The sequence below is a fragment of the Harpia harpyja genome, chromosome 12 (genome assembly GCF_026419915.1).
Source record: "Harpia harpyja isolate bHarHar1 chromosome 12, bHarHar1 primary haplotype, whole genome shotgun sequence".
NCBI classification, from domain to species: domain Eukaryota; kingdom Metazoa; phylum Chordata; class Aves; order Accipitriformes; family Accipitridae; genus Harpia; species Harpia harpyja.
In genome coordinates, this window is record NC_068951.1 from 31,888,463 (window position 1) to 31,904,230 (window position 15,768).

A 15,768-nucleotide genomic window follows, 5' to 3' on the forward strand; every position below is an offset into this window, starting at 1 on the left:
ATTAAGTGTAAAGTTAGATCTACTCACCCTGCCCAGCTGGCGAGGAAAGATCTACCCCTTTGTTAAAGCTCTTCTTCTCACCCTGTCTTCAGCCCTGGGGACTCCTGGCCAGCCTGGGAGATGGCAAAGCTGTCACTGGAGGCACAGGCCAGCCATCGGGCGCTGGGACATCATCTCCTAACACCCCTGGCCCTGATGCTATGGACCAATGCTCTCCAGCACCGGTTTCTGCCATGCTGTTCCTCTTTTCTTTGTTCACAAGATACTGAACTTATAAACAAAACAAAACCACAACCTCCACACCCCAAACCCTGTTTTATCATTCCTCCTCTGTCTTTTTCTTCTCAGTTTAGTTAAAACCACAGTTTGAATCCAGCAGGTGGAAGACATTGAGACCAAGCCTATTCATTTTTTGGTGATGAGAGAGACCCCGCTCCCTCCACTCAGAGGGCGAGGCACCGTGTCCTTGCCTCCTACGAGCTGGTCCTCCATGTAGGCTGTCATGTCGGGCAATGCTGAGACAGACCTGGGAGGGGTGGGGGTGGTAGGAATGAGGTTTGGGGTGGACCTCGTGCACGGTGAGGTGATGCTGTGCCTACCTTTCCCAGCCAACCCTGGGAGCCTGCCTTTATATACCTGGAGAAGGGGATCAACGCTCAGGCCAACGCAAAGCTCCAGGTGCATTTTCTGGGCTGAGCTCCCCAACCATTTCCATGGCTTTCCTCTGGACTATCCTGACATGTGCTGCTGTCCTGCCGTGACTTCCAGCTCCTTCACAGTGAAGTTACTAGCAAAATCTACTTGTTTTATACCCTCCCTTTTTCTTTTCACCGATTGCTTTATATTGCAGGCAGTCCTTCTGACATGTGCACTTAACCAGTTTGTGGCAGGAAGATGGGTCAGTGGGCGAGCTCTGAATAAACAGCAAGAGCTCAAAATTGGAAATAGGAACTGCTCTGCTGAGCACAGTTCTGGTGTCCTGGCTCCCACTATGGCCAGAGGAAAGTAAGAGAGTAATTATGAGTTATGTTTCCTCTGCACCTCTGTTAGTGTGAATGTAGTTTATGCATCAAAATGGAAAGGCTTTCCAAAAAATACTTCATTGTTCTACAAATTCTCCTTTTCCATGGTGATGTCCAATTTCTTTCTGAATTGTGCTTGGCTCTTGTCCTCAATAATTTCCAGCAGCCTTGTATTTCACGGGGCATTTATATACTGGCTGTAAAATCTTTTGATGGGCTTTAAAAGGTTGGATTAAAGGATTTGATACCCATGAACTACCTGCCAGTTGGCTGCCAGTGCCTTCTAGCTTCATTCCCTTCTGTTGTTGCTATCAAGCAAATTCTTGCCCAGAGAATATTTCCAATTTGCCTTGATGGTGGCAGTGATTCTCAAAGTATCTTCAGGCTCTTCATCTTTGATAAAGACTGAAACAACAATCCCAGGCTGGCCTCCATCAAATCAACACATCTACTCCAATGGGATTGCACAGGCTTGAGCTGTGCACAAATCCTTTCCCCTGAAGCCAAAGACAGAGAGGGAAGCAGCCACCTCCAGGTTAGTTATCCCATCTGCAGATGAACTAGTCCATCCTTAGGTTAAATGGTCCACCTGCTTTCCCAGACAACACAGAGCTGAACTTTACATGTTCTCCACTCCCCTTCATAAGAGGTTTTATAGCAGGACTTATCCCTGCTTCTTATTCTGCAAGCGTAACCCATAGACTAATGAACAGGTCATTTGCTCTGATAGTCACCTCTTGCCCCTTGTGACAGTCCTCTTTGATCTTTCCCTGCTGTGAACAATGACTTACATTTTCCAGTATCTGTGCAGAGTAATAGATGCCCATGCAGACTATGCAGCCAAAACCTTCTTTCTTATTTGAAAACACAATCTTTCTAGCATTATTTGCCCAACAGCCTGCAAAACGCCAGACTATGGGTCATCAAAGTAGTACAGGAAGCCCAGCTGACCCATTGATTTTAGTGGAGTGGATCTGTTTCAGTGCAATGTTCCTACTGTTCTGCTGATTTTTAGAAAATGAAATAAAAATATTTCTAGACTTCTTGTGAGCCGCAGGCGCTTTGTCATGGAGCAGAGAAGAGTTTGTGGCTCCCTCTCGCTTTTAATGTCACCACCCATGATTCTGTTTGTAACATTTTGGATATAGCATTGTGTTTCCTTCGCTCCAAGCTGTCCTCAAGCTATTCAGGCAGACAACAGCTCTGTCACAACTGGGTGTGATGCTGGAACTTACCTTCCTTCAAGGAAGACAGCTTCCATGTAAAAGTACACTTGGAGTAATTCTAGATTTATTGAATCAAGTCTTTAACCTCAAGAGGTAACGTGTGCTGTATTTTATATAGAAAACAATTTTCCCTGCCAGATGAAATCTTAGAACAGAGTGTCTCTTATTTTATATAGCTGCTTGGGCATTTCTCTGTCTTGGGATTAATGGTGATGGTGTAATTTAGATTCTGTAACAACTTGAGATGGATGGATTTACAGAGTTATCAGTCTAGCCACATTCAGGCAGCTTTGCTTTAATTGAATTTAGTGCCAAGGAAAGGAAGAACTTGGTAAAAGAAAGTCCTTCTCCACCTGCCTTGAGAATAAAGGTCCAACTGAGGCAGGACCAGCACACTTTGCCTTTATTGCCAGTGCAGGCAGAGTAACCACAGGTGGGATGCCAGAGGAACGATGTCTGGGCATGCTGTCACAGCCTGCACAGAGCAGGAGGGAGGTTTTCTGCCTTGTGGTGCCCATCCCAGGGCTTGAGCTGAATGGCAAAGACTTATGAAGCAGCCCAAGGGGAGCTTATAGCCCACCTGGCAAGTCCATACTGGAAGTGTATTTGTTTGCATCACCTAATCTCCTAGAGAAACAGGGTAGCGTGATCATATGACCAATGGACCAATGTCCAGCCATCTCATTCCTGTGGCTCCACAAACTGCTGACCATTTTTAGTCTGATTTGAATCATCTCAAATCAACCCGAACATAACAGTGACTTCCTACAAATTCAGGAAAAAATAGCTGACCAGTAGAAAAGAGAGAAGTGTTAATGGTCCCTTGAGGATGAGGACACATCAAATACAACGATGTTGGGACAACGTGAGTCTGGGGCTGTCAAGCTGAGACCTTCAGTGGGAAATGACCATCTCCCTAACCAGGAGCGGCTTCTCAGCTTTACCCAGTGCAGCAGAAATGCCAGCCTCCTTGCTGCCTCACTCAAAGCCTGGCCACCCTCTCTTTTTTCTCACTGTGTTGGCAGGAGATTTGTGAGTACATCACCATGTGCCATTTCAAGCTTCATTTGAATAAGCGTCCCATATAATAGACTTTTATAGCTCTCTTTTTGTGAATTCTAAATTAACGCAGCTAATTAAAATGTTCCAAAGTTTTATGTAAATAACTAATTAGCATTTGAGAAGGAATAGTAAATTCACAGATGGTTGTGCTCCATTCAGGGCCCACTATGCTCTCACTAGCCATAGCCAGTGCAGTGTTGGGCCCCTGGTGCAACATCCTTCCCAGCAGGAACGGAGTGCCCGGGTTTCACCCCGAGGACACCCCAGCACCATCCACCCTGCCTGCAGGCAGTGGGAACTCTGCGTCTTGCAGGATTAGGCTCATTCTTTCTGTCCCTGACACGAGGGCTTGCAAGAGTAAGGAAAGCATGAAAGCATGGATGAGAACCTCAAGGAAGATGAGGTCTGTGCACAGGAGATGAGGTGGGTGTCTGAGCTGTGATTTTCAGTGTTTGTACTGGTGTTGCTCTGTTGCTCCGAGGACATTCCTCTAGAAAGCCTTCCTCAGGGATACCTTTTAGGTGTGCAAGCTACGATACTTAACACAGTTGAACCTCAGCACTCCTGGGTTCCAGCCCCAGCATTGCCACCAAGACCCTGGAAGACTCTGTTCTGTCACTCAAACACCATGCCCAAGCATCACAAGAGGCAACGTAAGCTAAATATTTTCTTCATCTCTCATAGGATTGGGGCTAACTGATGTCCGTAGCACACTGGGGAGACTCAGAGAGAGGTGGTACAGGAGTAATACCTTGTAAGAATGGGGAGGTTTAAAAAATAGATCCATATCTAATGCTGATTGCTACCCAAGTGGAAGTGAGAAGAGTGTCACTTCTCTGACATCCAGACTTTCATGCATATCAGGAGCCTTACATTTATACAGCCCTTAGCACTCTGCACACCTAAGTGCTGTTCCAGCACAAAAAAATCCCCTGCAAATACAAGGAAAGAGTTTACGGAAGTAGCCAGTTGGAGTTTGTTTGCTTTAGAAGAGGGAGATTATCATCAGAGTAAATGGGGGGGGGAAAGATAATTTTCCTCTCCTGTTGAATAAATCCTACATAACCACCCTCACCTGTTTTAAGGGCAGTTCTGAGTGTTTGCACCTTTTGCTTCCAGAGCTGCAAAGACCTGTGGGAGATGGAGGGATTATAAAAACCTGCTTCAGGGTAAGGTAAAATTTTCTGGTGAATTTGGGCTGGACCTCTAGGGAAGGGAGATGAGCTTGGGAAGATGCAGGTTGCTAGGACAATGGTGCTTAGCCAGAGAGAAATTGAGGGAGCAGAAGCAGGAGTCAATGGGGAAATCAAAGGGTGAGTTTTAAGGGGCAGGTTAAAAGAAAGAAATGTGGAGAGCCTGGCTGTTTGAATAGGTTGAATTTAAAAATGGGAGTGTGTTCTTCAGACATATTACCAGGCAAAGATATAAAACTGGGAGATTAAGTGAAACAGTAAAGCTGGTGGGGGATTTGCAAAAGGGAGAAAGGGCTATGCCAAGCATGCCTCTTGCGTGGCCTTATTTGCGATCCCTGTCTGCCCTGGAAGAATCCCCTATCTCTCTCTCTGTCTGTTTATACATGCAGCAAACTTCTGCAGAGCAGGGAGGTAGATGTAAGCTCTCCATCTGGTCTTCCAGCCAGTGTTTTGCACCCTGGCACCAGCCTGGAGAGGAGGTGAGGTGAGCTGAGCTAGGTGGCCAGAGGGCATCCTAGCTGTGCTGCAGGGCTCTGGAGGCTGATGTGGAGGGGGAGTAAACCCAGGGGAGCCTCCTTGTCTTTTCCCTACCCTGATCCCACCTATGCTGCTGCAGCATGCTTGGGGAGCACAAGGCAGGTGGGTACACAGCTTCTCACCCCAAGCAGCAACTCGCCATGTTCCCAGGCAGAGCATTTAGCTTTTTACCTGTCACAAGAGGAAAGTTAGAGTGCAGCCTGCTGATGCTGTGTTTCCTGAATCCATAAATGCTGATATGAGCACTCCCTAATTCTGGGCATGTGGGCATTTGGCTGCAGCCTGTCCTGAGCTGACTGCCTGCAAGAAATGAGGGTCTGAAATAACTGCTCTTCCCTGCCTGGAGCCCAGGTGGGCTGGGGGTGCTTGGCAGAGGACAGGCTGCACCTGAGGCTCCCAACAATTCAAAATAAACCCATAAAGGGCAACTGGCAAGAACTCAACATGCAAGGTAAGGCTACAAGCAATCAACTGTGGCAATGGTCAATAGGTATTTGGAAAATCCGAGGAGGCCTTAGGCTGAAATGTTAGCAGGTGTCTTCACTTAAGGGCACAGCACATCAAGCCTTTGGTACCTGGGGTCTGGGTGTTGCAGGAGGCACCAAGAGGCACGTATGTGTCTGTGTACCCATGTGGCCCCTCTTGCAGAGGTAACCCCCAGACCACGGGGTTTCTTGGCGAAGTAGCGCATGTGCCAGCTGATAATGACCGGCAGTGTGATGTATTTCAGCGTTCATTGCTAAGTGGTTCTGCCTGGAAAATTGACTTGAAAATGTGTTTCAGGATGTGCCAGATATTCTCATGCTAATTTCTCAGCCAAAACCTCCCATGTGGTGTCCAATGTGATATCAGTAACTCAAAGGCAGGGGAAAATGAAGCCTCTATCTGCTTTCAAGCAATTTATTCTCCTTTTGTCTTTTTATATCCAGCAGCTAAGTAAATTACAGGGATTAAAATACAAAAGACATTTAATTTTTTAACTGTAATTTCTTAGCTCCTGGCAACAGAGTAACGAAAAAAGAAGTGAAATTAAGAAAAAGAATTAAAACCCAAATATAATTTCTAATGATTAAAATACAAATAAAATTTTAACTGATTAAAAGTAAGAGGACCTGTTTGAGCACAAAGAAACAGCAGCAGGCTTCAGGATTCAAGTAGCTGTAATCAGCTTCAATTTCACATTAAAAAAAACAAAGGGGAAAATTTCTGCTGGTGATTACTTTGACTGTATTTCTGGTATACTTCATCTTTCTCTTTATTCAAGCTGCTTTTAATTTTATCAGCTTTATCCTTAATTCTGCCTTTCTGTTCCTCATGTCTTGAGGGTTATCCAGCCCTTTGAACTGATTTCTGACATGCTCTGTGGGAGGTACACTGCCTATCTGGAGAGCTTGTGAGATGAAAGATCTCTTACACTCTTTTTCCAGGTGGGCTGTAATACACAGAGTTTCGTGGCTATGTGGGAAGTCAAGTCAATGACAGAGCTGAGAATTATCTCAAGTCCTAATGTCCAAGCCAGAAATCAGGGAAGCCAAACTACCATTTATTCCTCAGGTGCAGTACATCTTAATGTAATTCTGAGCTCTGAATTCTCCCATAGAACCAAACAGCTGCTAGGCTTAGCCCAAATACTGTTAATTTGTCACTTTTTTTTTAGGATCCAACTTAAGTTTTCAAAACAAAATGCAACTTAGAGGGAGGGGAAAAACCCCAAACCACTTCTCTAAATTCTTTCAGCTTCCCATTGCCCCACCACGACACAGCTCTCCATAAAAGACTGCACGCTGTTTTCTGTTTTTAATGGTGACAGCAGAGTCAGTACCAGAGTTGTCAGCATACACAAGACACTTGCTTGAAAGGTGCGCTTCTCAAAGTTGCTTCTCCCTGTGAATTCCAGAGCAACGAAGCTCCTGCCTAAATCCTTTAATGTATGCTCAATATTTCAGTTGTTGCAGTATCTATTTCAGGTGTTCATTATAGGGTTGGAACAGGGGTATTTGGACAATTCATAGCAATTTCTCCACAGTTCGGTGGACTTTATTCTGTGGATAGTTTAAAGTTTTGACTTCCCATGAATGTGTGATTTAAGGATTTGAGGACTCCATGAACACCTATGTATTGTAGGCACTTTTCTGTAGTTCTCAGTCTGGGATATACACACACATATAGGAGAAAACCCTTTCACAAATAACTAACCTAAAATAAGATTCCTTTTCCTTTGGCTTTCTGCCAGGCATAAGGCTTCACTGACCCCATTCTCTGCTGGATTTTCCCTACTGATATGCCAAGACAAACAAAAGGGCTCTCTGGACCATCCGAAGCAGCGGAGGTAGCTGCAGTTGCCTCAGACCCGAGGGTGACCTGCAAAGCCTTGCTCCTGGGGAGGATGCAGCAGAACAATGTCATCCTTGTTTGCACTCATTTAAATCAGTGCCCAGAGTCTTTCCTTCCCCCTGTGCAGCACGTCCCTGCACAGGCTCACAAAGGGCTGTATTCATCAGTGAGCAGCAAGTAGTTATAATCCTGTTGAAAGACAACAGGCTGTGCCAGCTCTACCGAGGCTTGTTTTAAAGAGTTCATCCTTCCTTGCTCACGCAAGCCTGGGGCTGCCTCGGCTGCCTCCTGTACATTCAGATGGGTTTGAGGGTCCAAGGACCAACTGGAGCGGTTTCCATGGGGTGGGAAAGGACTCTCTGGGTCAGCAAGTCCTGCTGAAGTGGTTACATCCCCTGTGGGAGCTGGATGACTTCCATCCCAGGAACTGTTTGGTTTCATGCCCACGCTCCTCCCACAGACAAGCTGCTGCACAACCTCAGTGCTCCGGATGGGGTGAACCTTCTTTGCATTTCCAGTCTCAATTTATTCGTGTCCAGTTTGCTCCCATTTGTTCCCATGCCAGAACTGTCCATTAGCTTAAATAGCTCCCCCCCCGGCGTTGCATTTATTCATCTCAGTGTGTTTGTAGGGAGCAAGCAGCTCCTTGCAGCTTTCTTTTTGTGAGGATGAGACCAAAGCTGCTTTAGTTCTCCTGTTACAGAGAAGCAACATTCGATCCTCAGTCCTCCCTGTTACTGTTCTCTTTGGCTAAACTCAATTTACCTGCCGTGAGTCTTCCCAGGACAGGCCAGGAGGGATGATTGCAGCCTGGCTGAGCCCAGACACCAAGGATGCAGCTGCAAAAGTAAAGACTGAGCCAGCCACAGTGGTGAAGTTGAGTAGGGGAGAGCTCCCAGTGGACTTAGACTGGAGGAAAAATTGATTGTTGTAGTGTTGTGAAAACACTGCGACATAAAAAAGCCAACACATGCTTAGTTAACTCTTGACAGTCAACCTTAACGTAGAGAGCAGGGCTGCCCTGCCTTTCCTTGTCTCCCTTCCACATCACATCTCTGTATTCTCCATCCTGTCCTATGTCCTTCCCTGTGTCTGTCCCACCTCTCCTCCTGCCACTCTCCTTTCTTGCTCGCTTTCTGGAAAAGTCTTCCACAGTCCCATTGTGGACTGTACTGGGAGGCTGGTCAGAGCTTAGCAAGGTGATTGCTTTCCCAAAAGTCATCTTCAGCAGCCACCAAATGCTCTGAAGGCAGCTAAGGAAGAGCTTTAAACAGGTTTAAACATCTAGCTGTGCTTATGAGCTGCCAGGGGCTCTGTGTGGGCTCCTGTTTGCCAGTAAATTCCCTCCCACTCTTACCAGAATCCAGAGGTCCCCAGGGTGTTCCCTGAAACTTTGGCTCAAACCAAAAGCATGACTGAAAATTATTGTATGACACTGAAGACAGCAAAGGCCATCACTTCTAGTGCACATACACACAAGAATGAGATCAGTTCCTGAAATTCAGACCCCTAATCCAACCTCAGCCCCATTGGACTTGGCAATTTAAATCAGCTTCTCCCAAATTCCTTCTGTCTCCTAGTCTTGCATCCCCTCTCATGAAGCCCAGAAAGAGCCAGCCCCCAGCAGAGGTGGTTTCTGTGACAACTCTAAAAGTCACCCTTCGGGTGATCCTAGAGCTGCACATCTTCCTCCCAAGACCAGGCACTTTAAGCAAAGAGATAATGGACAATCATAAATTGCTGTATGTTGCAGTAGTTCCTGTTGCTGCCTGGGAGATGCATTTGTCACCTAGCAACGACATAAGATGACGAGGAAATAACAGATTTTTAATCTAATGGCCGTGAGTTAACATCTATCAGAAAGCAGCTTCCCAAGTCCACTGACGAGGTGGGTATAATTGATTGAGGGGGCAAGAGATACGAAACTTTTCACCAGTAAGTGGACAAGGAGGAGGGAGCAGGTGTTACCTTTCATGTATGTATATACATATGTGTGCATATATCTCCTTGTGGGGGGAATGACAAAAAGCCTAGAAAAATCCCTCAGACTGGAGATAACCGTCGGACACAGAGCTACCCAGAAGACGAGTCTCTCGGTATTGCCAAACCCCGAAGGCAGCAGCGTTGCAGTAGGCAGGAAGCAGGCAGGAGGGGTCGCAGCCCACCATGGGTTTCGGTGCAGAGCTCCTCTGGGCTTTTGGTGTCGGGTCCTGGCTGCCTTAAGACCAAGTGCTGGGGCTTTCTATGACATTCGTGTATTCAAGGTGCTCAGCAGATCACGGACAGGGAGAGTTTTCCTGCTGAAGCAGCAGCTCTTTTCAGTATTGGGATCATGCCTGAAGCAAAAGACAGGGCTGTTTGTGAACCCCCTCTTAGTCAACTCTCTCTCCTCTTGAATTGTTACTGAGAATACAGGAACAGACTCCACAAATTGCCACCACAACTTGAAACCTCTGTATGGGAGCAACCAGCAGAAAACTTCAGTTTGCCTTGAGGTCAGGAAGCCGAGCAGTGGCAGAATACAATTCTTCCCCTTTTCTTCTAGAAATAGACCCAGAACAAAAGCCATGTGTTATTTTTCAGTACCAGGAACTCACTGTGGTACCTGCACCCTGAAATACTGGGGATGATCCATTTGGTAGCTCTAAATTGGAAGTACCCTGGCTGCTGGCATGAGGGAAGTAATTGTGAAAGGAAGAAATCTGAAATTAGTTCATTGATGGATGATGTCTTTGAAGCCTGAAATTGTAAAAGTCACAAGGTTCCCAGCTAGGCTGTGCACATTTTTATACTGCAGGAGCTTTTTTTTTTTTAAGAAAACAGCTAAGAAATTGGTTTGGCAATTTACTGTCGAACAAAATTGAAAAGGATTGGTCTGAACCAGGACACCAACACATTCAGACCATTTATATTGTGTAGCACATACACGTAGCACCATTATGAGAGATGCTTTCTCAGAGGGCATCATTTCAGAGGCTTGCCTTTAATTAGTAGTGAGCTGAAAGTAAACATTTGACAACATCAGGGTTTGGACTGGGTTTATGCAAAACTTTAACAGTAAATAACAAACTTGTGTTGAGTATGTGTATCAGAGTTGCTTAGGCTTCCTGACCTTTTAGTTGAAGCAAAGCCACAGAGGTGTATCTCAAAAGCAGCTTAGTTTTGTCAATCATTACTGAAGTAATGGCATCACAACATAATGCTTAACTTCTGGAGTGATGGCTAAACATATTCACAGCAACACCCTTTGTGTTAAATCTGGAAGAACCGTAGTTAATGGTGCATTTCAGCCACGGGCTGTAAACTTCAGTGACAATCTATTACTGACTGCTGAACAAACAGGGATCGTCGGTTCTGCGCTGATCAGAGCTATGGTGCAAACCATCTTCCACCCCTGTTTAACTACATCATCTGGATGTATCCATTAGGATCAAATCGGTGCTTATATTGTGCAATGAAATTTTGTATCCCTTATGAGAACCATTGGGGATATATGTTTTTTCGGATGCATTTTCCTAGCAAACCAACCCCTGGCAGCTGCATAACAGCAGTCGAGGTGCCGGTGGTGGTTGTCTCAGGCTGGGAAGGCTTTCCTTCATCCTTGGTGCACATGTTTGAGGTGGTAGGCACAGTGCGTAGGAGATGGTTGGAAGTAGCTCCGCTTTCTCTGTAATGCCAGAACTGCAGCTGGAGGCAACATGTAATGAAAGCATGGCCTCACAATACAGTCTCCAGTGATTCTTTATTTGTAGCAGGTCCTGTTAAATACAGCCGTGGGTTAATATGGAACTAAGTTTCAGCAACAGGAATTTGTGAACAGCTATGAAAATACTGAAACAACTGCAAGGTGCTGACCTTAAACTAGTGTTCCTTTAACTTCTAGCAGCTATTTGAGTGTGTCCATGCAAACCCAAATTCGTTCCCTGGCTAGCGGTAATTTCTGAAGTGCGGGAAGCCATTGGGTAATGTGTTTTCTGGCTGAAGGCACAATGTGCAAAGAAGTTTTAAAAGCTCCAAATTACGGAGGGTAAAACACTGCTGCAAACAAAGCTCTTCCCACGTTTCTCCTGTTAGTGATGCAGAGACCTGGAGCTTTGTGTTTTGCTTCATGGACCTCAGGAACTGGAGTTCTGTGTTTAACCTTCTTCCAGGTAACGAAACCCTTCACTGGGACCAGGCTGATTTTAGGAATTTTGTGGTGGGAAATGTCAACTTTTACAGAATTTAGTCATCAGCTCTATTTTATTTTGGGGGGAAGAATTTTTTGAGGACCTGATAAATTTGGGGAGGATTTAATGTTCACAACAATTCCAGTTAATGCAGAGAAGACATGACTGCCTTAATCCTTTATTCTGTCTATGGCTACTGAAATGGAAGAGCCTGGGTTGTCAGCAGCACAGGTGGATGTTTGGCTGCATTGATAGATTATTGCCTCAGAGCAGATGCACTTTGCTGCAGTTTAACTATGCTAAGGTAGCTCTGCTGAGGTAGTTTGAAGGATGATAAGAGAGTCCAGAGGTTGTCATTCAGCCATGAAGAATACTCACGGTACACGTAATCACAGCAATCAGCTGTCTAGTTTTGACCTGTTATTCTAATAATTAGTTGAAGTGCAAGAAAAAAAATTAAAATATTCTGCACCAGGGTGCATGTGTGACATGGCAAATTAGCTCAATTTTAAAAGGACACATCTGGAATAGCTGAAGCTTCTGTCTTTTTCTCTACTCCTCATTTGGGTTTCAACTGCTCATGAAATTTCATAGGTAATGTTTTATATGAAAGACTTATTATACCTAAAGGCCTCGGGTGAAACTAGGGACCAAAAGGCAGTGTGTGCACAGGATCAGACGTGTTAGAGATTTGCGGGGTGATTTCTTGCTGTTTACAGTGACACAAGCTTTGCACAACAAAATCCTTACAAAGAAGTCCTGTTTATTAGAGATGTAATATGAGATCTCTCAATTATATATATTTGATACAAATTTGTGTTACAGAACAGAGCTTTCCAGTTTGGCTCAAAAAAAGTCAGAAATCTCTCCGTGTTTTGGGTATATGCAGAACAAAATCCAAAGTAAAGTAATGATTTACAAATTACATTATAATAGTTTTCTCCAAGAAATAAATCTAAATTCTTCCATCTTGCTCATTCTGCATCCCAGTGTTACTGCAATTGTGTACCTGATCTGAAGCTTTTTGTAGCAAAGTTGGGCAAGTGTTATAACACACCTAACGTGAATCAGCTAAAAATTGTATTGAATTTGAGTCAATCATACTGATGAACCACTCCAATTGCTTTTTGCCCAGATAATCTGAAACTGAGGCTAAGATCAAGAAGGCTTGCAACAATAAACTTGCTTGAGCGGAGAGTACAAAATATACCTGAAAAACAAGTTTCAGGTTCACATACTTGCAATACCTGAAACCTGACTCTGGGAATGATGCACCATACTATCCAAAAACAGGAAAATGCTGGGCAGGGCACACATTTGGTCAAAATAGCTCCAATTTACAGCTACATTCACAATTAGCTACTGGAAAATGAGCTACAGACCAAGAATTTGGTCATGGGACATTTTCAGCAGACATTTCTGAATAGCAAAGCCCAGTTCTGTAAACAGGTCTCTGACACCTGCTTGTGTCTCCCTGCTCTTGTCCTTCCCTCTTTCACATCAAAAGAAATACTTTTCCCTTGGCCTAGCTTTTATCTGCAAACTGTTGACTTTATCAAGCTCTCTGTGAGGTTATCCCCTGGTTTCGATACAGGTTACCTCAGACCAGAGACATGCAGAGGCGAGAGCTCAGCCCTGTGGTCTCTAGGGAGAAGTCAGGTTTTCATCCCTGCAGGGGCTGGCACCTGTAAGGCTCTTCCTCTCCCACTTCCCGCTCTAAGATCAGTAATTATACTGGTAAACTATAAAAAACCCAACACTTATCTGCCCTTTCTGACTTACATGTGTGTTTTCAGTTAGCAGAATCTGAGTTGGACTGTGAGCTTGGCGAGAGGTGAGTGTGGCTCTCCGTTTTCTTACCCATGGCTGCTCCCACCCCGGGCTCTGTCAGGGATGCTGTGCTCCTGCCTGGCGCACTGGCACGGAAGAGGAATGAGGGCTTCCAGAAAAGAGCCGTTTAGTTTTTCTTCCAAAAGATGAAAGGGAGGCTGGCAACTCTTTGGGTTTTCAGCAAAAACGCTGGTGGTGGATGCCAGTGTTGAAAGGCAAACCAGTTGCACGTACATTATCTCCATCTGCTCCCATCTACCCAGAGAAACTTTTAATAGGGTTCCCTTGATGAAGGAAAACTTCTCAATCCTCTACTTACTGATGATGTTTTTCTTTGTGTTAGTTGACGTGTGTTGGAGCCAGTATAGTCCCCTCACGCTGGACTGCAAGTTCCTTTTATTTTTCCCTTGCTAGGTGCGTTGGGCAGAGCGATGAAAACTTTAGCAGCTGGTATGTGTGGTAAGTTTCAGATCTGTTTTAGAGGGAAAAACTGGCAAATAATATTCTTTGATGGATATATAGAGAGAAAGGCATTAAGAGAGACTGATAGCTAGAGAGCATTGCTCCTGGGCTGTCCCTGTGTTCTGTCTTTACTGACTAATGGGAATCATTTATCCATATCCTCCTCACTGTACGCTGACAACTGAGCTGGGCAAAACCGATGAACGATTTCAGGGAGAAACGTTTGAATTTCCAGCCAGCATTTGGCGCTGAGCACTCAGCACTGAGACATTGGTTTCCAGGGACTTTGATCATGTCCAGTACGCTGATGGGGAAACCGCAACATTTAACGGCTATTTGCAAAAGATGTTAACGAATATGTTAATATGAAGACATGCAGCCATCTGTTGGTGCTGCCCGCAGATGGTGATGGTACTGTTCCTTCCCTGCTGCCTCTGCCTCAGGTTCCTGATGTTGTTTTTCCTGGCCTTGCTCCTGTCCTGTGGGATCTGCTGCTGCCTGCAGTGCTGGCTGAAACGGCGGAGCTGCCTCCCCCACCGACGCACCCTGGCCGTCTTTGCGCTCAGCAGCTCAGACGCCTTTTGCGGTTAGTCCTCTCCCTACCTGCTGCAAGGTCCTGCTGGCCCCGGCAGGCTTCCCGTAGCCCACCCATAGCCCAGTAAGAGGCGGCCAGGCTTGAATGGGAGCCAGGCTGCAGCTGAGTGCTGTGTGTCTGGTGAACAGTGAGGTGCCCAGCTCGGGCATCTTGGGGGGATGTTCGGACCATGGACTGGAGGGCTTAAGCAAGCCACATCCACTTTTCCCCAGCGGTACCTTCAGCTGAACTCAGTGCTGTCCCTGTGTGTCCGTGTGTCCCAAAAGTGCCTAGTCGGGGCTTGGCCACTCTAACACTGGAGGTGTGGGGGACCTTCTTCTCAGTGCTGGGGCACTCAGCAGCCCTACATACGCAGCCACAGGCACTGCCTGGCGTCAGGCAGCCCCTTCCAACATGTGACCTGTATTTCTTACTCAGGCAAGACCGCACTGGCCTACTTGAGCCACCTCAGCAGGCAGCTCAACTGGCTGATGCACCTTGGGGTCTGTCAAAAAGTTGGCTTGGTGGGTGCTGTTCACTGCAGTAGCCACCCTCAGCCTTCCCCCAGGAGCACCCAGGCTTTTGAGGACTGGGCTATAATGACTATGTGTAGCACCCAGCACTGATCTGGAGTATTACCAGCAGCATCAGCAGGCTGGGCCAGATGTCAGTCCCTCCAAGAAGAAAAAAGTTAATTCTGTCATTAGACTAAGCCCTTCCCAGAGGAGGTATTGCCTGCTTTCTGGGTAGTCATGAACAGTGTCTCCACAGGGAGGACCCACCCCAAACCCACCCAAATTCCTCTGTTCTCATTTCTTGTATCTGGAGTTTGTGGTGAGAAGCTTTGTGATGCCACGTTTCAAAAATTACATCCATGCCTTTCTTGTTTCCAAGCGGTTTGGCAGCTCCTCCCAGGCTCACCCCTCTCACCCCCAAGCTCGCTCTTCACTCCTGTCTGCTGTACAGCTATAGCTTTGCTTTTTTCCAGCAAGCGAAGTGCCTCAGTGCCCATTCGCTGGATCTCCAAGCCCCTGCATGACTGTGGAGATGTCTTCTCCTGCCCCACAGTTCAGCCTTGGGGGAACTGATTTGCCTCCATCCTATGAGGATATTATGAAGGAAAACAAGCTCTAGACACCACATGTTGGCTTTCTGCGATTCCACTTGGTTCCTCAGAGATCTTCCGTCATGCTACAGTAGTGTGAGATCAAATCAGCCCTTTCCACAGGTTGGCCAAGAGACTGAAAAGCAGCACATATTTCATCTGAACCTAAAAGGGGAGACAAAATGCAACAGAATAAATGCCAAAAGCATGTGTTGAATCTGTCACAGGAGCTCAACTTGACATTTTGATAGGGC

At 45.9% G+C, this 15,768-nt stretch overlaps 1 protein-coding gene across 1 annotated transcript; it reads left to right on the forward strand.

The window, feature by feature from the left end:
• Window positions 1–502: 502 nt before the first annotated feature.
• On the forward strand, window positions 503–15,543 carry TMEM207 (transmembrane protein 207). The gene is made up of 6 exons (XM_052805139.1): window positions 503–578; window positions 11,425–11,525; window positions 13,340–13,377; window positions 13,788–13,832; window positions 14,279–14,421; window positions 15,398–15,543. The coding sequence occupies exons 1-6, from the start codon at window positions 503–505 to the stop codon at window positions 15,541–15,543; spliced, it is 549 nt and encodes a 182-aa protein (XP_052661099.1).
• The last annotated feature ends 225 nt before the right edge of the window (window positions 15,544–15,768 follow it).

Coding starts and splice junctions, on each gene's coding strand:
- TMEM207 (XM_052805139.1), top strand. CDS start 503: ATGTCGGGCAATGCTGAGACAGACCTGGGAGGGGTGGGGGTGGTAGGA. Junction 11,526..13,339: donor TGTGTTTAACCTTCTTCCAG/GTAACGAAACCC, acceptor GTGTGTTTTCAG/TTAGCAGAATCTGAGTTGGA. Junction 14,422..15,397: donor CAGCTCAGACGCCTTTTGCG/GTTAGTCCTCTC, acceptor GCTTTTTTCCAG/CAAGCGAAGTGCCTCAGTGC.